This window comes from Cavia porcellus, unplaced genomic scaffold (assembly GCF_034190915.1).
Source record: "Cavia porcellus strain 051 isolate PalLab524CR breed Dunkin Hartley unplaced genomic scaffold, mCavPor4.1 scaffold_38, whole genome shotgun sequence".
Lineage (NCBI taxonomy): Eukaryota > Metazoa > Chordata > Mammalia > Rodentia > Caviidae > Cavia > Cavia porcellus.
In genome coordinates, this window is record NW_026947521.1 from 4,829,815 (window position 1) to 4,851,575 (window position 21,761).

Genomic DNA, 21,761 nt, shown 5'->3' on the forward strand with positions numbered 1-21,761 from the left:
GCTGGGCCTTGCAGTTCCTCAGAGGCTCCTGCCTGTTAGTGGGTGGGAGTGTGGCTGAGAAGAAAGCAGAAGACTGTTGGAACTTGGGGCAGGGCTGGCTTGGCGTGGATCAGTGGCAATGAATGTATGGCAAGCATGCTATTTGCTTTTTAAGACCAAAGATGTTAATGTATGTGGAGTTTCTTTTAAGACAGGGTCTTACTTTGTCATGCAGGCTTACCTTGAACTTCACTGTGTATTCCAGGCTGGCCTCAAACTCACAGCAATCCTCTTGCCTCAGCCTCCAGAGTGCTGGAATTACAGGCATGCAATACCACACCAAGTTGTTAACTGTTTTTTCTAAACTAAAACCTCAGTATGTCAGTTTGATTGCAGTGTCGGCACTGCAGTTTGGGCATTTGTCTCTAAAAGGTTTGCCATCAAATGTATAGGTGGTTGCTGTAGACAAGGCAGAAGAGGAGCTCAGAACCCTTCAATGCTCATGCGGAGACCCCATTGCAGGTTGAGCAGCTTCATGAAGATCTTGGGTCCTTGAATGCCAGACAGGAAATCCACCCACTTTCTGTTGGCTGGTATTGTGGCCTCTGCCTGGAGAGCTGCTCTGGCCCTCTGTCTTAGTCAACCTGGAAGATCCACCTCAAGCATCTCCCTCATAGGCGTTTCTACCAGACATCGCTTAGGACCCTCTTCCTCATGGAAGACCCTGGGCTAGAATTTACTGCATCCCTGTTTTTAATCTCCCCCCCCCTCCCCAAAATGGCATCTGATTTATCAAATGAGACTTGGTAAATACACAGTGTGAAGTGCCTACATCCTAGATACTGTGACTGTGAGATGAGAAGAGGCGTTTGCGCAGTGAGGCCAGGCCTTAGCAAGAGTTCCGGAGAATACAAAGAACAGCCAGGATTTGTGTCAAAATTCATCCAGCGGACTACACCTTCCTGCAGACAGAGAAAGGACTACAACTCCCAGAAGGCTTGTGGCCTCGTGCCGGCCCAGTGCTCTCACGATACTGCGTGTCATGTGGCATCCCTGGGAAGAGCCAGTGAAGTACCGCGATATTTGGGGCTTTCCCTTTCAGGCACCAGGTTGGGTGAGCAGTGTTGGGGGCTGAGTGATTAGCTAGTTCCTGAGTCTGCCAGGGCTGGAGGCGGAAGGCGGGAGCTGTGGTCACCTCTGTGGTGCGTGCGTGTGCGTGTGCGTGTGTGTGTGTGTGTGTGTGTGTGTGTGTGTGTGTCGTGCGTGGCTCTGTGGTGTGTGTGTGTGTGTGTGTGTGTGTGTGTGTCGTGCGTGGCTCTGTGGTGTGTGTGTGTGTGTGTGTGTGTGCGCGCGCGCGCGCCTGCTGGGATCGAACTCAGGGCCTCATGTGCTAGGCAAGTGTGCTGCTACTGCGCTACACGCCAGCCCTGCCTCCCTCCCCTTTTAAAGAGTAGGATATATTTATTGGGGGAAAGAAAGCTGTCTGAGAGAAAGACAGAAGGGTCTCGAGTGGGTTGCCAAAGACTCTGCCTTTTCTAGGGATTTTTATAGAGCAAATCCTCGATGGGAGGTGGGTCCAAGGTGTGGAAAAATTGGAAGTTACCAGGTGGGCGAGAGGCAGGACAGATCAACCAGTAAGGTTACAAGTATAATTGCTCAAATAAATCAAGGCAATATCTATTTAGAATATCAATCCCTGATGCTCATCCTTAGGAAATGTGTGGGTGCATGTATTTTATCTTCTGTCTTGAGGTCTGGCCCACAGTGGAGAGGTGTCTGCTGCCCCACAGTTGTAAGGTCTCTTGTGTTGGCACTGACTTCTTCGAGGGCCTGGCTCTATCTGACTGCTGATAATATTTTATCTAATTTAGTTGCCTATAACATTCATCCCTCTGAGGTAATGGGCAGTGGCCCATCTGGCTTCTGGAGGCTGAAGGGATCATAGTTGTTGATTGGCAGGCAGAGATACTCTACAGAGAGTCACTCTAAAGGCCCTCAATAAACACCTGGCATTTTCAGCTTGGTTAGGTTTATAGCTTTTAGTTTAGAAGAGAAAAAGCCAAAGAAACAAATATGCATGGGCCAAACAGTAGGATCAACAGGATAATTATGAAAACAGTCAACAAAGATTTCCACCAAAGAGGAGCCAATAATGACTTCTCATAAAGAGGATAAGGATACTAAGGTCATTGATTTGTCATTTAGTGTCTTGAATAGTTACTGAAATATTAGAAAGATCAGTAATGCACACATGACATTCAATTTTTACAGTTGCACAAGTATATCTTGTGCTGTTGTTAGAATGTCTTAATTTTGGAGAATGACTTGTCTCATTAAGATTTTTTTTTTTTCAGTACTGCGGATCGAACTCACAACCTCATGCTTGCCAGGCAGGCACTTGTGCTGCTGAGCTAAACCCCCAGCCTTCACTAAGTTTTTATTTTGAAGAGAGAGAGAGAGAGAGAGAGCAGCTGAGGTGTCATTTAAGGCCCGCTGAGTATAGTTAGTTAAGGCCTTGATATGTGTCATATAACCCTTTCTCTGGACAAGATCTGGTAGATCCCAGTAAAAGGAATCTAGCATATGTGATATTGGTTTTATCTGTATGATTACGTGGGGTTTGGCTTCCTCTAGGCACGAACAAATTTTCTGAGAAATTAGAGCATATATAATCAAAGCATGAGCATTAGAGCTGTCCCCTTCTTTCTTTCTTTCTTTTTTTTTTTTTTTTTTTTTTTTTTGGTCTTTTTTCATTTTTATCGGTACTGGGGATCGAACTCACGACCGCCTGCTTGCAAGGCAGGTGCTTATGCCACTGAGCTAAACCCCCAGCCCCTGTCCCCTTCTTTCTAAAGGGCAGAAGCTGCACTTTTCCACCTGCAGCTCATCTTCCTGGCTGGGACCTTGGGTTCTGGAGGCTCAGTGATCCCAGCTCTCAGGCCTGTAACCAGCCTGCATGTCAACTCTTTGTGCAACTCAGACTTCTTTTGAGACAAAGACTCGCTATGTAGTTCAGACTATGTAACCCAGGCTGTCCTTATCAAGGTGATCTTCCTGCCTCAACCTTCCAGCTGCTGGGATTGCAGTCAGGGTCTGCCTTTCTTACCCACTGTGGGTGTCAACCAACCTGTGAGATGTCAGATGTGCTGAGTGGTGTTTCCAAATAATGAATAGATTCAAGGACAAAGGTTAAGAGTGGGAAAGGTTTACTGAGAGAAAGCTCCTAAGAGACAAAAGTGTTCCCCAAAGGCGGTTACAACAGAGGTTCTTTGTCCAAGGGTATTTTATACAGCAGACTCACAACATGGGGCAAACTGTAATCAACTTATAAGATTGCAAGTATAGCAGTTTAGCTACTATTGATCCTGTAGGGAAGTGAAGCATGTAGCCAGGTTATATGGCAAGGTATCATTAACCTTGCCTATCATTAATCATTGGCTTATCTGTCACTTCTTTTTTTTTTTTTTGGTCTTTTTCCTTTTTTATTGGTACCAGGGATCGAACCCACGACTGCCTGCTTCCAAGGCAGGTACTTAGGCTGCTGAGTTAAATCCCCAGCCCCTATCTGTCACTTCTGACATAGGAGGAACCAAGGCATCTCTGGAAAGGGATGGGAGTGTGGTTCAGGGTGTTCTGGTCACCCACCTGTGCATCTGATGCCTATCTGGGCTCACTAGATCAGACAGCACTAATTGCAGTACAATCTCAGACTGTTGTTTATCTCCAGGGAGCCTGCAGGCCTGGCTGTCTTTAAATTTGCTCACAGCCCCAGTTTTGTTGTGTCTCAAGCTCTGAACCAACTCCCTTGAGAGCTAGCTCCCTTTCTGACCACCTGTTAATTTCTGTCTATCTTGGTTGTCCATAATATGAGTATCTCCTGGCAGCCTAGCTTGTGGAGGGGTCTTGTGATAGTGCTCTGCCTGCCTCTTGGTTGAACATGTAAATTCAGGGGATACCCTTTGTTACTCTTCAGTTTGAGTTCTCATTGCTTCTTAGAGCCCCTGTTCTGTGAGCTTCAGGAACCCAAAGCCACCAGATCCCACATGGAACCTTGGGCCTCCAGTCCAGCCACCACACCCCAGGTGGAGAGGAAATTCCACGTTCTTGTGGGTGTCACTGGCAGTGTGGCTGCCCTGAAGTTGCCCCTTCTGGTGTCACGGCTTTTGGACATTCCTGGGGTGAGTATCCCCTCTGTATGGCTCAGTGGCTCCCAGGGCCAGCCCCTTCCTTTCTAGTGCATGGCGTTTTCTTGTTCCTGATAGTGGCAACTGTCCAGATCCCCTGAGTAGTTGCACAGGGGGCACCCATGAGACAGAGACCCCTGCACAGGATGAGCATGTGTGAGATTAGCTTCATGGTAGGGGAGGCCATCACTGTGGGGTGATGGCCTCTTCCCTGCCTCTAGTTCCTGAGGTCCTACAGCAGGGAGGCCAGGAAGTATAGCAGATCCCCAGCACCTCTCTTACCCTGCCTGAAGTGGTCCTTACCCTTTTTGGTGAATACCGTACTATGATTGCTCCTGGTTGTGGCAAACTCAAACTCCTGGCTCAGATCTCAGAGATGTCCCCTGAGCCCTCACCATGAACTGGGTGAGGGACTCTGCCCATTGTTCCTGGCCAGGCAGCCTCAGCTTCGGTTAGTTTTATGTGTGAGTTTTGGGGCAGAAGTTCCAAGCCTGGAACAGTGGACTCTGACAGGTAGTGGCTTTACTGGTCTGGCCTCAGAGGAGCCCTGTGGACCTCATTCCCTGTGAGCTATGCTGGAATGGACCCCATCAGCCCCACTACCCTCTGCTCCTCCCACCTTTCAGAGCCCATGCAGAAGCCTTCCTTTCAGCCTATGTGGCTTTATTCCCCTTTTGATTTTATTAATTTTCACTTTTTTTTTTTTTTTTTTGCAGAACTAGAGATCAAATCCAGGGCATTGGCACTAAGCTCCATTGCCTTTGTAATTTTTTTTTTTTTTTTTTTTTTTTTTTGGCCTTTCTGAAACAGGGTTTTATTATGCAGTTCAGGTTGGCCTTGAACTCACTTGGTAGATCAGGCTGGCCTCGAACTCATGGTGATCCTCCTGCCTTAGCCTCCCAAGTACTGGGATTACAGGCAAGTATCACCATGCTTGGAATAATTTGGAGGGGCGGGAACGGGGTCCACTAAGTTGCTAAATTGCCTAGTTTGTGATGCTTCTGCCCCCGCCTCCCAGAGTGCCAGAATCATGAGCATACACCACCCGACCTGGCTCTTACTGCCTTTTTAGACTCATGACCATGAACCATGGGTCATGTTGGACCCTGTTTGTGTTACTGGACACTGGGTTTTTGGAGACGTGGTTCATTCTCTGGGCTTAAGCTATACTTTTTTTATTAGTTGTTTGTAATGCATAGTGGTATTCATCGTGGGTTTTTGGCACATATACACATAATTGAATCTAGATCACTTTTACCCCCCCTTCCCTTCCCTGCCCTCCCATCTCCCACCCCTACCCCTTTCTCATGGCCACAGAGTGCTCTGCAGTCTTCTATATGGTGCAGCCCAGGCACTGTGGCTGACACTCCCAGCAGGGGGCACTGCTCACCCACAGATGACCTCATGGGGACTCCTGGCAGAGGCCAGGAAGGTTTGTTTTGCTTTTTTCAGTTTCCCCAAATTTCTAGCCTTCTATCTCCAGACCTGGATAAGCAGGGTCTGGTGCCTGCTCTGAGACTGGGCATGTCAGTTTGGGGGCACTGCTGCCTGGGGCAGCCGCCTCCTTCCGTTGCCCAGAACTCTGGATGGGAACTGCTGGCTGGAGCCTTGAGCACAGGAGGCCTGGAAGGGCTACAGGGCCTCTGGGGAGGTGGAACAAACACACTCCTTTCCCATGACCTGGAGCAAGTGGGTTTCCTGTTGGGTATGTAGGGACAGGAGGCCTAGCCCAGGAAACAGATGGGCAGCTGAACTGGGGGAGGGCACCCGCCACTTCCTGCAGCCCCTGCAGCTGCACATGGGGTGTGCTGACCCAACTTCCCAGGAAGGAGGTGCCCAGCCCCCCAGCCTGCTGGCACAGCTAGGAGGACAGTCCACTTTTACAGCAGCTTAAAACCAGAGGCCCCTGAGTTAGGAACCCCATGCCTGGCCTCCTGGGAACTTGTGGGCTGGTGATGGGGCACACAGATTGACAGTTTGTCTCTTGTGCCGATGACCAGGCACAAACCAGGGCTAGAAGAAGCACTTGACAGCATGTGTTTCCTGTCTACCCTCCCTTTCCATGCTGTGGGTGTCGGAATTGGTGAGACAACACCCCCACCCTGTACAGTCCCCATCCTGCTCATCCTGCAGGGGACAGCTCATCACCCTGGCTTGGTGCTGCAGGGTCCTGTGTAGTGTGCTGACCAGGGACAGCCCAGTGATACAGGGAAACAATGTAACTCCCAACCTGCTGCATATGAGAGATGCTAAGTTTGTGTTCCCCAAAATCAAAGAATGGATTCTAACGAACAATGCAGGTTAACTATAGAAAATATTTATCAAGAGAAATAGCTCCTGAGAGACAGGAGAGGACCTAAAAGTGGGCTGCTATGAACCCCACTTTACAGAGAAAGTTTTATAGAGTAAAATCTTGAGGTGAGTGAAATGCAGAGCAAAACTGATCAACCAATACAATTACAAAAGCATAGCCACTTAGTAATATTTATCCAGTGGGGTAGCAGGTCACGTGGCAAATGCACATGGGAAGAACCAAGACCTGTTTTGGAAGGAATGAATCAGAAGGTCCTTGGCACCCACCTGGGCAACTGATGGCTATCAAGACCTTATTGGGCCACAGGACACCAATTATAGTATAATCTTCAATTTACTGCTTATTCCCTGGGGAGTCATTGTAGCCCTGGTTATTCTGTCTTTATCTAGAGGCCTGGCCTTTGAGATGCACTGCCAGCTACAGCTGCAGTATATTCTCATCTTCTGCACTGACTCCTTCTAGGGCTTAATACTGCACGACTGCCTATATATTTCTACCCAGCTTAGCTGTGTATCTGTCAGGTTTACTTGGTGTTGGTCTCCGGGAATGCCCCCCACACCCTCAAGTGCTGAGCCCCCAGGTCTTACCTGGGTCACCCCCAGGAGCAGCATGTCTCAGACATATGCCTCCCTTCAGGATGCCCAAGTATGCTTGGTCAGGGAGCAGTCAGTGAGCATTGGGGAGTTGGGTGCTTCTGTAACCCTGAGCTATGATGCTTCTCACCCACCAGGTGTCCCCAGAGTGCCATCAACCAAACTGAGAATGCTGAGGGCAGGGAAGAAGGGTGGATTTAGCTGTAAGCCTTATAGACTGGCAGCTGGAGAGAAAAGCCACCATCAGTGTCTTGAAACTTTTTGTGGGGCCCTGACACCAACACCCCAGGTTGGCTCTGGGCAGCAGTGGCCTTAGGTGTTGAACTTGGCCCTCTGCCAGCAGCCTGCAAGCGCAGGGGAGAAAACAGATATGATGGATTCCTAAATTGCCTACGCTGGGCTGGAATTTGCAGTCCTCCTGCCTCAGCCTCCCCCAGTGCTGGGATCATAGGTGTGCACCACCACACCCAGCTAGATCAAAATCCTTGCTGTCTCTTCAGCAGAGAACAGAAGACCAGACTCACAGAGTAGTTTTGGGAAATTGTTTCTAGAACTGTTAGACAAAGTACAGGCTGCAGATGTAATGAGATCTAGCTGGTCCCAGGCCTGTCAAACAAGGAGCTTCCTTGTAGAAGTGTCAGATATACAACTGTCCTGGCGTCTCCCAATGGGAAGTGGCCCTCAGGAACCCTTCAGTGCCCAGCTCTGCTTATGCTTCTCCTAGAACACTGGAGAAGCCGAGAAGGCATAGCAGAGTCTCTGCCCTGCAGAGGGTCCAGCGTTTGCTGAAAAAGTCAGATAAACGAATGAATGAATGAATGATCTGGATGATTTAGGACCTCAGAAGGTAGCGTGACACCGTTTCCCAATGTGTGCAGACCCAGGGCCCAGCCCTCACCTGCCAGGCCCTTTTGGATGAGAGACAATGAAAGATCCAAGCCAGAGGGCTGATGAGTTGGATCCAGTGGCATCCATCAAAAACCAGAAGAACCGGCCAGGGCCTGGCTACTGTTTCCCCAGGTCACCATCAAGGATGTGGCTGTCTGTCCAGGCCAGGGAGGGATGCTGGAGGGCCTGCCTGGCACAGGCTGTTCCCATTGTCCCAGGACCCCTCTGTGCTGCCAGGAGACAGCATGGAAACTGAGACCAAGGACCAGAACACTGGGCTGGGGGTTGGGGTGGCAAGGGGATCCCTGTGAGTTCAGGTTCAGCCTGAGCTACATAGTGAGGTACTGTTTCAAAATCAAAACCAAAAAAAAAAAAAAAAAAAGGAAAAGAATAGAATCAGTATCCAGAGGTGAAGGCCAGTGTGACATTAGCAGAGGAGATGACAAATGGAAGCGATCTCCTCCTTTATCATCTTTCTATTTTTGTAGTACTGGAGATTAAACCTAGGAATACCCTGCCCATAAAGGGCTACATCCTCAGCCCTTTATATTTTTTGAAACAGAATCTTGCTAAGTTACCCAGACTGACCTTGAACTTAAAATTCTCCTGTCTCAGCCTTGTAAGTGACAAGACTTACAAACATGGGCCACCACACTTAGCCCTTTTTTCATGGATGTGTGAGTGTGGCGTCTTCCTATGTAGTCCAAGATTACGTATAAGTCCTTGAACTTATACATAGGCCATGCTGGCCTCAAGCTTGTGGAGATCTTCCTGCCTCAGCTTCTTGAGTACAGGGATCATCTTTTTTTTTTTTTTTTTTTTTTTTTGGTCTTTTTCCTTTTTATCGGTACCGGGGATCAAACTCACGACTGCCTGCTTGCAAGGCAGGCGCTTATGCCGCTGAGCTAAATCCCCAGCCCCAGGGATCATCTTTTGAGGTTAAAAAAAAAAAAAAAGAGTGATAAAAGTTACCTAAAATTAGTTTGGGTGATTCATCTGACCCAGGCAAGTTCTGTTCTGGGTGCTGAGGTCCAGCATCATGGCTGATGGCTTTTGGGATGTGTGGGGACATTTGGGGGACAGGGTTGGATAGGATGCTATCCATTTATCAAGAAGGCAGAAGAGGAGCCTGTAGATTGCTAATACAGGCTGCGTGTGTGTAGGGAGTGTTTAAGACATGGTCATCACAGGCACTGTGTCAGGCTCACTAGGAATGAGGTGCATCAGTTTTAGCTGGGGATGTGACAAAGTATTTTTGGATTCAGGTGTACCTTTGACAGAATTTTAGGACAACCTCTAAGACTGACTCGAGACAGCATCAGCCTGTTTACAACCCACAAAATCTGACTTACGAAAATTTCATCCAAGCATGGTGACACATGCCTGTGATCCCAATACTCAGGAGGCTGAGGCGGGATTGCTAGGCGTTCAAGGCCAGCCTAGACTACAAAGTGAGTTCAAGCCAACCAGAGCTACATGGCAAGACCCTGTCTCCAGAAACTAAAACAAAAGAAAAAGCCAGAAAGCATTCCTTGTAGCAGAGTGCCTTGTGATCCACAAACAGGCCCCCAAACTCAAGTTTAAAAAATGAGGCAAAAACATATTTTAAAAAGCAGCGCTGATTTATTTTATCCTCGGCCCAGCCACACAGTGCAGTTGGAGAGTGCAAAAGCTGTGTGTGTCCTGCCCCCCATACTTGCAGCCTTTATATATATATCACTGTTTACAAAGTAAGGGGTTTGGGCGTGGATCAGGAGGTAGGCTAATGGGGAAGATCCTTGTTTTCCTCAGCAGAGAACAGAGGAGTCTAGCAGCAATTAACAACCTTTTGTTATCTTATTTTAGCACCACATCGGTTATTTGTAGAGGGCAGCAATGGTTAACAATTAGGTTAGGATCCCAGGAATTTACAGTTCTTCACAGAGGAGAGCATTGATTAACATATCAATTAGGTCACCCAGAGGAAAAGAAACACGCATATAGAACAGTAGGCCACATTACAGGTATTTTGGTATAATACAAATATAACGAAGGTTTTTGCTAGTGTACAACAAGTGCAGTGATGTGTGCCTGTAATCCCAGCTACTCGGCAGGCTGAAGCAGGATTGCAAGTTCCAGGTCAGCCTAGGGAATTTAGTAAGACTTAAGTCAAAAAGGACCAGGGGAGGTGGCAGTGGCTGAGTGCTTGCCTCGCCACTGTCCCCAGAACCATCAGTGCCTGGTACATACACCCTTTTCTATTTTGTGCTTGGTATTGGGGTTCTTTTGTGGTGTTTTAGTTTTTGCTCTTTGTTATTAGGGAGTATTTGTTTTGGGGGGAGGGGGTTGGGACAGCATCTTGCTGTGTAGTTCAGGAGAAGCCAGGGCATCACATTTTCCCATGTGACATCGTCCAGTTTATGTACGAGCTCAACAACATGTAGCACCATGTGCGGACCCTGTGATGGCCCTGCAGATTGCCCCTGCCACGCACCGGGTGAGGGACTCACTGAGGCAGCTGTGGGCCTCTCCTCCTGGACAGATGTCCTTTATGTCACAGGCATGGCTTCCCGCACCTCCTGCCTCTTGTTAGTCTGATGCCTTGTTTTCAAGTGATGCAGTCACCTGGGCCCTCTCTGGAGTTGCTGTTTCTCAGGGCCCCTCACTGGGGAGCCGTGACCTCCTACCCTTAGTAAGGGGGTGCTGTAGGGCCCACAGCTTGGTACTCCTGGAACCTGCCTGCAGCCTGGATCTGCAAAGCCTTATTCCTGGAAGTAGTGAGGGCCTCCGGCGGCTTCTCTGCCTGAGTTTCCCTCCTGCCCTCTCAGGCCTCACTGCAGAGTGACCACGCCCACCTTTTTATACTCTGGGCACTTGGTGACTCATCTCTCAGCCACCTGCCATGGGGAAGTGAAACAGCCACACCTGGTAGGGCCTGACCTTCAGTGACAGCAGAAGTCACTGTGCAAACAATCGGCCAATGAGGCGGGGAAGTCCCCCTCCTTGCCAGCCTATAAGGACAGTGGCTGCCTGCCCAGCCCTGTGTGGCCTCCAGGCCTGTACTTCCAATAACAGTTTCTCATTCGTTTCTTGGTGACAGCTGGAAGTTATAGTGGTTACAACCGAGAGAGCCAAGCATTTCTACAGCCCCCAGGACGTTCCTGTCAGCCTCTACAGTGACACCGATGAGTGGGAGGTCAGTGCCAGACCTGGGCTGACAGCCATCACGTGTTCATCGCCAGGACAGTCGTGCAGACTGTGGTCCTGGCGGCCGGAGCAGATGGACTGGGCGTTGAATCAGTTGGCAACGATGACGCAGAGAACATCTGTCCTGCTCCGTTGTCCCCTCCTGCCCTACAGAACTCAGCTCTGGCTGCCTGGAGCTGAGTGTCCTTGTGCTTATCGAGATGAGACCACAGAGCGCTCTGTTCCCACCACCCTGGCCATGTGGCTGCGGAGAGGCCTGGTTTCCCAGGGCTGCTGCGTGTGGGCCTCACTGCCAGGCTTTTTAAACATTCCCAGCCTCGGGCGCCCCTGGCGGGTTCTGTGCCCCCCCCAGCCCTCCGCTGGCTGGGACAGGCCCAAGCCTCCTGCAGTCTTCACCTCCGCCTCCTGCAGCCACCGCCCTGGGTTCCCTGCCAGATGTCAGCTCTGAAAACCAGACCATAAAGGGAATAGCGCGGCGGGACAAGGGGCATTTGTTTCCGCAAGTCCAGATTCTATCAGGCTGTGGCAGCACAGCCACTGCTTGCCAGCCCAGCTACAGGAAGGGATGATGTTTCACTGGGCCTGGCAGCACAGGCCTGTCATCCCAGCACTGTGGAGGCAGAAGCAGGAAGATCGATGTAAATTTGAAGCCAGCTTCCACTACATAGTGAAATCCTGTCTCAAAAACAAAAACACACACAAAAAGGTGGGAGGGTGACTCAGGTGGGAGGTCACATGGCCCCCTGGGTTCCAGACCCACACTGAGCATGACCTTCTGGGTCCTTGTCCTCCCTCCCAGATGTGGAAGCGCCGCTCTGACCCTGTTCTGCACATTGAACTGCGGCGATGGGCAGACCTCATGCTGGTGGCTCCTCTGGATGCCAACACTCTGGGGAAGGTAGCCAGTGGCATCTGCGACAACTTGCTTGTGAGTGATTCCCTGGCACCCTCATCCCTCCCCAAGCATCCTTGCCACTGTGGGACCCACATTTGCTCAGGACAATGCAGCCCCCTGCCCCCCTGCACTTGTACCACCAACCATCCATCAGGCAGCCCAATGGATGGACTGGGCACCTTGGCGCTGCTGAGGTGTCCAGTGCCCCTGCCCTCCAGTGTCTTCTGCCATGGGCTCTCCTCAACCCACTCCTCTACCGCTCCTTGGATCTGGGTATATGGGAGCAACCTAATAGGGATGTCCACTGTGTCCTGGAGACCAAGTGCACACCCGGCTTTTTGCAGTGTCCAGGGGTCCAGACTCAGTTTCTTTTGTGTCAGGGGACACTGATAGAAGAGACAGACATGTCCAGCTGTACAGAGCAGGAATTGGCCCTTTGAGGACTTCCTTGCTTATTAGAGCATTCTGGGGAGGTTTGGGGGCAACTATTCTCTTCCCCCTCTCTGTGACTAGATCCTGATGACTGAGCTTTCATCTCCAGAGGCACACTGAGGACTTCGGAAGCACTCAGTCTGGACAGAGAGGGTTTGATCCCCACTCAGGCAGGAGAGGACTGTTCCATGGAGAGTGGTGTGGTCTTCATTGGCTGCTGTCAGTCCTGGGGATCTGCTGGGCACTGGATAAATGGGGCCTACAAGCTGCAGGAAAGAACTTTTACTCCCACGGGTCATTGCGAGTGTTAGAGGTCGGTGCCAATGATGTGGGTGAATCCCAAAGCTGGGTCAGGAGTTGGAGGGGCAGATGTCAGATTGGTGTTCTGTGAGACTGGTGCCCTTGGCTGCTTGCCCATGGGCTCCTGAGATGCTTCCCAGGGAGCCTGATAGGAGAACAGGGGAACACAACCAGATGGTGTGGCCAGGAGTGGGGAGTGGGCAGCAAAGCTGAGGTGAGGCCACCTTGGCGGGAGGAAGCAGGTTAGAGTGGGTGCCTGCCACCCTTGCCCCCAGCCTGCTGCCTGCCCTGCCTCTAGTGTGACTGCACAGACCAGCCTCAAAATAGAACCCAGCCTGCTTTCCCTGTCTTTGAAGCTGCCATCACCTCTGAAATCCCAGGGCTCTCTTCTCCAGGATTGCTGGGCAGTGGGATACAGTGCCAGGAGTGACCTTTAGCCTCTAAAGGTTTTCCTGGAAAGCACAAATGTTTCCCAGCCTTTGAGCTGCTGGTATCCTGGGTGCGAGGCTGTCTCCTCTGCAGCATCCCATCCATCCAGGACAGGAAGCTCGGCTTCCTCTTCTCAGAGCCTTTCTTACTGGCACCTGAAACTTGGGGTACCCTGAGAACAGTCTGGCCTCTGGCAACTTCAGCCTCCAGGCCATGGGGGCCCAATTTGTGCTGAATGAGCAATCAGAGGAAGGAAGAGAAGGTGACTTCCTCAAACTGCAGGTCAGTAGGTGTGGATTCAGCCCCTCCCCCAACTAGTGGATTCCCAAGGGCACAGCTTAGGGTGCTGGCCCAGCACTCACCCCTTGACTGTGGGAACCAGGTCCCCTCCACCCTCCTGCTTCAATTTGTTCAGGAAGTGCTGGGACTCAGGGTGAGGAGCCTCAGGGAGAGGTGGGGCTGTTGGTTTCTGCTCAGAACCCCCCCTCTCCCCGGCAGTCAGGGGCTTCCAGGGATCTCTTGGCCTCTAAGAAGCAGCATGTGGCCGGGAGCCAAGAGGAAGTGTGACTGAAACTGTCCATTTCTAGCCTGGGTGTGCACTGAGGGAACTTGGTGGGAAAGTAGCAAGGGCTCTGACGTAAGCAGCCAGACCCTGAGGCTGTCCACTGTCCCAGGGGAGGCCTGGCCTCTTCCGGACATGGACATCGTACCCTGAGCTCTCCCTCTTTTCCCAGATGGACTCTTACTTCCGGAAGGAGATTCCAGTCCTATCTCCCTGGGGAACTCCCTTGTCCTGCAGGCAGCCCCCGCCCAGCCAGGAGACCAGATAGGAGCTGTCCAGGGCCCAGCCCTGTGCTGTGCTTTGAAAGCAGTCATGCCGCAGTCAGTGCTTAGCCGCCTGTCCAGGGGACTATTTATGGGGGCCCCAGCATTAAATGACCTGCCCTGGTTATCACGGTGAAAAAAGAGTGCTCAGATCCACAGGACTTGAAGGCCCATAGTGCTGAGCTCCGTGAGCTCCTTGGGCCCTGGCCTGTGACTTGGTCCAGAGACTTAGGGACTGCCTAGCCTTGGAAGTGTTGAGGCTACCCAGTGTGACAGGTATTTGGGGCCATGTTCACATTCAGGTGTGGCCTTGCCCATCTGTGCATTCCTCAGTCCCACAGCTGCCTATACATGAGAAGGTGTAGAACTTTCCTTATGGGGACCAGGTAAAAGTTCTTAAGATAACATGTGAAAGACATTTGTCACATGTTGAACCTTTAATTACTAGCGCTTTCTTGGCTCAACAGTAGAGCTGGTAGCTGGGTATGGTAGCAGATGCTGTAATCTGAGCACCCGGGAGGCTGAGGCAGGAGGCTCACCAAGAGTGAACAGGCCAGCCTGGGCTACACAGTGACACCCTGTCTCAAAAAATATAAAATATAAGAAGTAGAACTGCTGCCAGGTACTCCCCCATGAGTAGTCAGTCCCCAGCTTCCTGGAGACCCCCAAGCCAGTCCCTGATCCCCAGGGCTGTTCCCACCTAAGAGGTGACAGCCAGTGGAGAGGAGACTTAGGCTCAGGCTCAGGGTAACTTCCCAGGGACGAGGTCAGTCAGTGCAAGCGTTGGTTGAGGGACAGCCATGTCCTGTCATCCCAAGCCTATACCTGGGCTACTGGCCAGGAGTGGGAGGATAGTGGAGAATTTGGAGCTGGTAAAGAGGGGTAGTGCTGAGCAGCAGGACATCTGTTCTTTCCAGACCTGTGTCATCCGGGCCTGGGACCACAACAAGCCCCTGCTCTTCTGCCCTGCCATGAACACAGCCATGTGGGAGCACCCAGTCACTGCGCAACAGGTGGGCCAGCTCAAGGCCTTTGGCTACACTGAGGTTCCCTGCGTGGCCAAGAAGCTGGTGTGTGGAGACCAAGGTGGGTGCCCCAGCAGGCATGGAGGGGCTCCGTTTTGAGTTGTCATCCTGGCCTGCTGTGGCTGTCTTCTCCTGGCAGGAGGATGGGAGCACTGAACCCTGTATCTCCAAGGATTAAGATGAAGGGGGTGGTGGTGCAAGGTGCCTGGCACACACACTTTTAGAGGCTCACCACACGTGTCCTAGGTTGCTGGGTGGGGTACCCAGTCAATCATGGGCCACAGGAGAACTTTGCATCCAGGTCTCGGGGCCATGGCTGAAGTGGAGACCATTGTGGAGAAAGTAAAAGAAGTCTTCTCTCAGCACCATGGCATCCAGCAGAGTTGAACTGAATCTTCTGTTACGGGCATTGCCTTGCCTCCACGAGTTTTCAGGCTGGAAAAGAGGAGGGCAGCCGAATCTGGTGAAGGCTCCAGTGTTTGCTGAGGAGGCATCTGGCCTGAGTGTTTTGCGCTTTCCCAGGACTCGACCTACTCCAGGTCAGACTGGACAGTCAAGCCCCTTCTTTGAACAAGAGATGCCCACTAGAGGAGGGGGGCTCCCTCCTTGACTCTTCCTGGAATGGGCACAGCAAACCAAGGAGACTGTCCCTGTTCCCCTGGGAAGGGATGATCATTCAGGAATCTCTCAGAGACCGGGAGATCTTGTTTTCCCCCAAAACTGGTTTTAAGAACACCATGGCTGGAGATCACTGGCATGGTGGCCCTGGACATTCTTTGGTGAGGAGTCACGGTGCCATGCAGAGGTGACAAGACTCTCTGATTTCCCACACACCGTGCTGTGAGATTGGGGATGCTGGAAAATAAAGCAAAGCACATTTATCCTTCCTTGTGGTTTCAGAGATCAGGGATATTGCCAGATAAAACTGAAGAAGGGTTTGGGCGGCTGACTGACCAGCATTCTCATGTCTTCATATCATATGGATGTGTGAGAACAGAGAACTCTGAAGCTAGACAGCCTGTAGTTCAGCCACTTGGTAGCTGTGGATCTTGATTTAGGACCTTACTTCTCTGACTCAATTGCATTAACATGCGGCCCTCAAGGAGCTGCTGAGAGGATTGAGATGATGTCTACAGAATGCCATCCTTCTCCTTACCTGCTGGACATACAGTCCAGGACTCCCAGTGTATGACTTAGAACATTTTGGGAATTGGCCAGGCCCCACCCATCACAGGCTCAATGTGCAAAGGATAAATTCCTTTGAAAGACTGTGCTTTGAGAAGAGAGCCCCAGGGTGCCCTGTATACTCAGAGCTGCCAAGGAAAGTGTATCCCAACTTCAGTCATTTGGCACTCAGAGGCCACCACAGCCATGCTCTAATGGTCCCAGACTTCAATGTGGGTTTTTCAGAGATGCAGATTACAACAATTGTGGGGTCACAGAGGCCTCCACCCAGATTTCAAAGGAAGGTCTGGTGATGTGGTGTAGCAGGGTCACAGCCCCTCCAAGGGACCTCTGAGAGGGTAATGGATGAACTGTAGTAGAGAAGCCAAAGCTACCATAGAGACTCAGAAAGTTGGAAATGCCTGGAACATGGAATGTTTGCTGAGGAAAACCACAGGCAGTAAGCAGTCAGTCAGAGAGAGAGGCCATGAGGGCTGCAACCCAAAAAGCCATAGGGGTAGATCTCTCCATGTTCTTTGGAGCCCATATCTCACCATAGTCTGCCTTAGTGCTGGACATAAAGCTATAGGATTTAATGTTTTCCCTGATGAGTTTGGTCTTGCTTTGGTCCTGTTCTTTTATGTCATTCTTTTCATTAAGTACTGTTTAGATTTTTTTTTTTCTCTTTGAGACAGGATTTCACTATGCAGTTCAGGCTGGCTTTAAACTCAGTATGTAGCACAGGCTGGCCTCAAACTCTTGGAGATCCTCCTGCCTCAGCCTCCTGAATGCTGGGATTACAGGCATGGGCCACCTAGCTTTTGTTTTGTTGTTGTTGTTTGTTTGGAAACAAGGTCTTGCCACCAAGTATAGTGGTAAATTTCTCCAGCAGGCAGGAGTCTGAGACAAGAAGATTGATGTGAGTTTGAGGTGAGCCCGGGCTACATAGTGAGTTCAAGTTCAGCTTGAATTATAGAGAAGACACATTATAGAGAAGACTGTGTCTCAGGAAAAAAAAAAAAAAAAGAAAGAAAGAACCTTGGTTGATGTTGCATGCCTGTAATCCCAGCACTCAGGAGGCTGAGGCAGGAGGATTGTTGCAAGTTCGAGACCAGCCTGAGCTACAAAGTGAGCTCAAGGCCAACTTGAACTGCATAATGAAACCCTGTCTCAAAAAGATGTTGTACCCCAAAAATGAGACCCCAAAATGTTGTTCAAAAAACAGGGCAAGACATCTTTTTAAAGAAAAAGGAGCGCTTTTATTTATCCTGGCACCAGCGACACAGTGCAGTTGGAGTTTGTAAGACTGGCTTAAAATCTTGACAGACTTTTGTTTCCCTTTGCTTGAGGACAGAGAAGTTTCACAGGAATTTACAGTCCTTGGTCAGCTAAGGAATGAGGAAGACCTTTGTTTCCCTTTGCTTGAGAGTAAAGAAGTTTCGCAGTTGGTGGTCAGCCATTTTCTTCTTTACAATAATTTACAGTCCTTTGTCTACTAATTTCAGGATCAACTATCTTTTACAAAAGGGGAACAAAGGTCGAGAGGAATCAAGGTTGACTGATTCCAGGAACAATTATCCTTCACAAAGGGAACAAACGGTTAACACAGCCAACAGGTTACCAAGGTGATGGCACATACAGAACAGTATGGGGGGGGTGCTTTTTAGTATAACAAAAGAAAAAAAAAGAGAAAAGGGTCTTGCTACATAGACCTCACTGGCCTTGAACTCTTGGCAATCTTCCTGTCTCATTCTCCCAAGTGCTGGGATCACAGCTGTGTGCCTGTGCGCCATGCCTGTCTTGCTGTTTAGATTTTTCTTTATTTTTGCTTCATTTTGGATTTTTTTTCATTTTGCTGTGTGGATTTTACAGGGGCTCACAGTGAGTTTGCTATGTGTCTCAGAGCAGACTTTAGAGGGACTTTTGAGCAGTGCTGGGACAGCTGAGCTGCTGCAGAAGGAATTAGCATGGTTTTGGTTGCACCTAGGAAAGCTCACCTCACATCAGCAGAACTCTGACCTTGTTCTGTCTTTCTGTGGAGATTAAGTGTGGCTAAGGAAATGTGTATCAGTGTCACGTTGACCTTAGATGGAATGCGATAGCTGGGCTTGGCTGTCACCTTGCTGGGTTCTAGACAGATAGCTAGATTAGCAAGACACACTTCGGGTGTGTCCAGTGGGTCAAGGCATTTCCATCTTTGGGGACTGTGGCTGGTCCCTGGCTCTCTTTCCCTGCGCTGCTTCCTGGCTCCTGTGGGTTGAGCCACTCCCCTTCACATGCCCTTCCGCCACACTGTTTTTACCTCAGAGCCAGCCAGCCATGGAACTTCTGAAAACGTGAGTGAAACTGGATCTCTCCTCCCTTTAAGTTTCAGGTGTCAGATATTTTGTCCCAGTGAGCAACGGTGACTAATACACGGTGGATGGCTGCAACTCCATAGAGTCCCAAACCTGTGCATTCCACATTTCCCCCCATGCACACTTACCTATGGCAATGCCTAATTGATAAATTGAGCTCAATAAGAGATTAATGGTAGCTAAGAACTGTCAGGCCTCACTGAGAAAGACCTTTCTAATAAATGTGGTGTCCTCTACAAACAATAGGAATCCATGCTGCCCTCAGCAGACAGGATTGAGTCTGCAGTCTCCCTGGCCGAGCTTTACTCCCACACCTGTGCTGATCAACTTGCAGCTTTGACATTCCATCCAGATTGCTGTACACTAACAGAAAGAGCTTCATCATCCTTTGCTATGTTTGCCAATGCCCAAGTTATATGACCAAATTACCTGTTAATTCCCTTTGCAAACACAACTATTTTATACAACCAGACTCCCTGGGGCACTGACAACATTGCTGTAAAATAACTGTAGCTCCATCATACTGTTCTATATGCACCATCTTCCTTCCAGGTGACCTGATGATATGTGAACCTTTGTTCCCCCTCTGCAAAGGACAGATGTTATCTGAAAATTAAGTGCTAAAATTAGCTGACAAAAGACTGTAAATTCCTGGGAATCTTCTCTGTCCTCAAGCAAAGGAAAACAAAGGTCTTCCTCATTCCTTAGCTGACCAAGGATTATAAATTCCTGCAAAACTTCTCTGCCCTCCAGCAAAGGGAAACAAAGGGCTTCTTTACTGTTCTTTCTATAAAAGTCTGTCAAAATTTTAAGCCAATTACACAGCCTTGCAAACTCCAACTGCACTGTGTCGCTGGTGCCAGGATAAATGAAAGTGCTCCTTTTTCTTTAAAAAAGATGTCTTGCCCCTTTTTTGGACATTTTGGGAGCTCGTTTTTGGGGTATAACACATCCCTTGGGACCACACTCCCACCCACCCCCCATCCATATATATACTTAGCCACCCCTCCAGATGTTTGCTGATATCACTCCGATTTCAGCCTGCTGATACCTAGACGAAATTAAATCTCATACTCCCACAGTCTCAGTCTCATGTTAACAATAACAAAATGAAACAATTAAACATGTGCTATAATAAACTGCGCTATAATAAACTGGCAGCACTAGGAAACCGAGGCAGGAGGATTACTGTGAATTCAAGATGAGCAAGACTTTGTCTCAAAGATTTCTGCTGCTGCCCTCACTTAAGGAAGTGCCTTAGTCTATCCTTGTTCCTCTAATAGAACATCCAAGGGTGGGCAATTTATAAGCAAAAGTTTACTGAGCTCTAGTTCTGAAGGCTAGAAGTGCAAGGTCAGTTGGCCACACCTGCCTGGCTTCTCCTGAGGGCCTTGTGCTGCTCTGTGCACAGCAGAAAGTGGAGGGGCAAACATAAGGGGCAGCTTTGCCATGAACAGCCGGCTCTTGCAGTAACCAGTCTAGTCCCCCCAGACTGCAGACTCCCTCCCTGTACAGTGCCAGTCCAGCCCGGAGAGCTCTGCCCGCTCCGTCCAAATACCTCTTTCAGGCTCACCCCAACACTGCCGCAGTGAGGAATTAAGCCTTGAAATGAGTTTTGTGTTTTGTTTTGTTTTGGATCAGGGATCAAACTCATGACCTGATGTTTGCCGGGCAGGCATTTATGCCACTGAGCTAGATCCCTGGCCCACCTCCAAATGAGTTTAAATGGAGAAAGACTTACTGGGAAAGTGAGTCATGGCACAGCAAGGAGCTGGTCCCTCACTTCCTTGGTCCTCGGTGAAAGAATTCAGTCCAGATGCATGGACTGTACAGAAGTGTGGGTAGTTTGTTGGGAAGTAGAGGAAGTTTCAGCTCTGAGCAAAAAGGCGGGCGGTGCCACAAAGGCTTTTGTCCCAAGGGTGAGTTTGGATGCATTTTTATGTACCTGAGTTACTTTCCAGGTCTGGAGAACTGGAGTAATCATGCAACTTACCAGCATTTTACTTAGAAGTTACTTAGGAATTGAAAACTGTCTTCCTGTCTTTCTGAAATGGTCAGTAACTCCTCAGAGACTTTCATCATGAAGAAATTCATAAAAATAATTTCAACCAGGGCCTGCTCTAAGGCTTTTTTAGATAACACTTCCTTTCTGGGTAGCACTGGGTTAGAGGGAGGAGATGAAGGTGGGGACCACAGCAGCCTGGTGACCATGTGTTGTACCCCAAAAACAAGACTCCAAAATGTTGTCCAAAAAAGGGGGCAAGATGTCTTTTTTTAAAGAAAAAGGAGCGCTTTTTATTTATCCTGGCACCAGCTACACAGTGCAGTTGGAGTTTGCAAAGCTGTGTAACTGGCTTAAAATTTTGACAGACTTTTATAGCAAGAACAATGAAGAAGACCTTTGTTTCCCTTTGCTTGAGGGCAGAGAAGTTTTGCAGGAATTTATAATCCTTGGTCAGCTAAGGAATGAGGAAGACCTTTGATTTCCTTTGCTTGAGGACAGAGAAGATTCCCAGGAATTTACAGTCCTTTGTCAGCTAATTTTAGCACTTAATTTTCAGATAACATCTGTCCTTTGCAGAGGGGAACAATGGTTAACATCAATCAGGTCATCCAGGAAGATGGTACATACAGAACAGTATGACAGTGCTACAGTTATTTTACAACAATGTGATCGGTGCCCCAGGGTGTTGGGTTGTAGAAAATAGTTGCGTTTGTAAAGGGAATTAACAGGTAATTTGGTCATATAACTTGGGCATTGGCAAACATAACACAGGATGACAGAAGCTCTTTTTGTTAGTGTACAGCACCATACAGCCTGATTGCTGCCCTAGAAGGGACTCCATTAAATCAGGCTCTTAGGCTCAAAAATAAGAGGATAAACAGGCTTTGCATGTGCTTGGTCCTGGGGTTAGACAGAATGAACAGCTCCTGGGGACATTCCCTGATTGCAAGTGGGTGGAGAGAGTAATTTCCCCAGGGATGGCCTGAGGGTGGTGCTCAAGTGGGTGAAGCACAGTGAATTCCTCAACCCTCAGTATCCTTACTTTCAGCATTACTCCCTCCTACTTTCTTCCTTTGTGTTGTTTTGCTTTGTTTTTGAGACAGATTCTGTGTATTCCACTCTGACCTTGAACTCACTATGTAACCCAAAGAATCCTCAAACTCTCACAGATCCTCCTGCCTCAGC

At 49.4% G+C, this 21,761-nt stretch overlaps 1 protein-coding gene across 7 annotated transcripts; it reads left to right on the forward strand.

Annotated features, from left to right (window-relative positions):
• Window positions 1–920: 920 nt before the first annotated feature.
• On the forward strand, window positions 921–15,937 carry Ppcdc (phosphopantothenoylcysteine decarboxylase). Of its 7 annotated transcripts, none has more exons than XM_013145618.3 (7): window positions 921–1,088; window positions 3,976–4,157; window positions 11,038–11,133; window positions 11,944–12,072; window positions 12,581–12,784; window positions 14,943–15,111; window positions 15,352–15,937. In XM_013145618.3, the coding sequence occupies exons 1-7, from the start codon at window positions 1,022–1,024 to the stop codon at window positions 15,435–15,437; spliced, it is 933 nt and encodes a 310-aa protein (XP_013001072.2). In that variant the 5' UTR covers window positions 921–1,021; the 3' UTR covers window positions 15,438–15,937. The 7 variants fall into 7 exon arrangements, with proteins under 7 accessions (XP_013001072.2, XP_013001073.1, XP_063099394.1 ...); XM_013145619.3 differs by having other exon boundaries at window positions 972–1,093; XM_013145617.2 differs by having other exon boundaries at window positions 1,066–1,181.
• The last annotated feature ends 5,824 nt before the right edge of the window (window positions 15,938–21,761 follow it).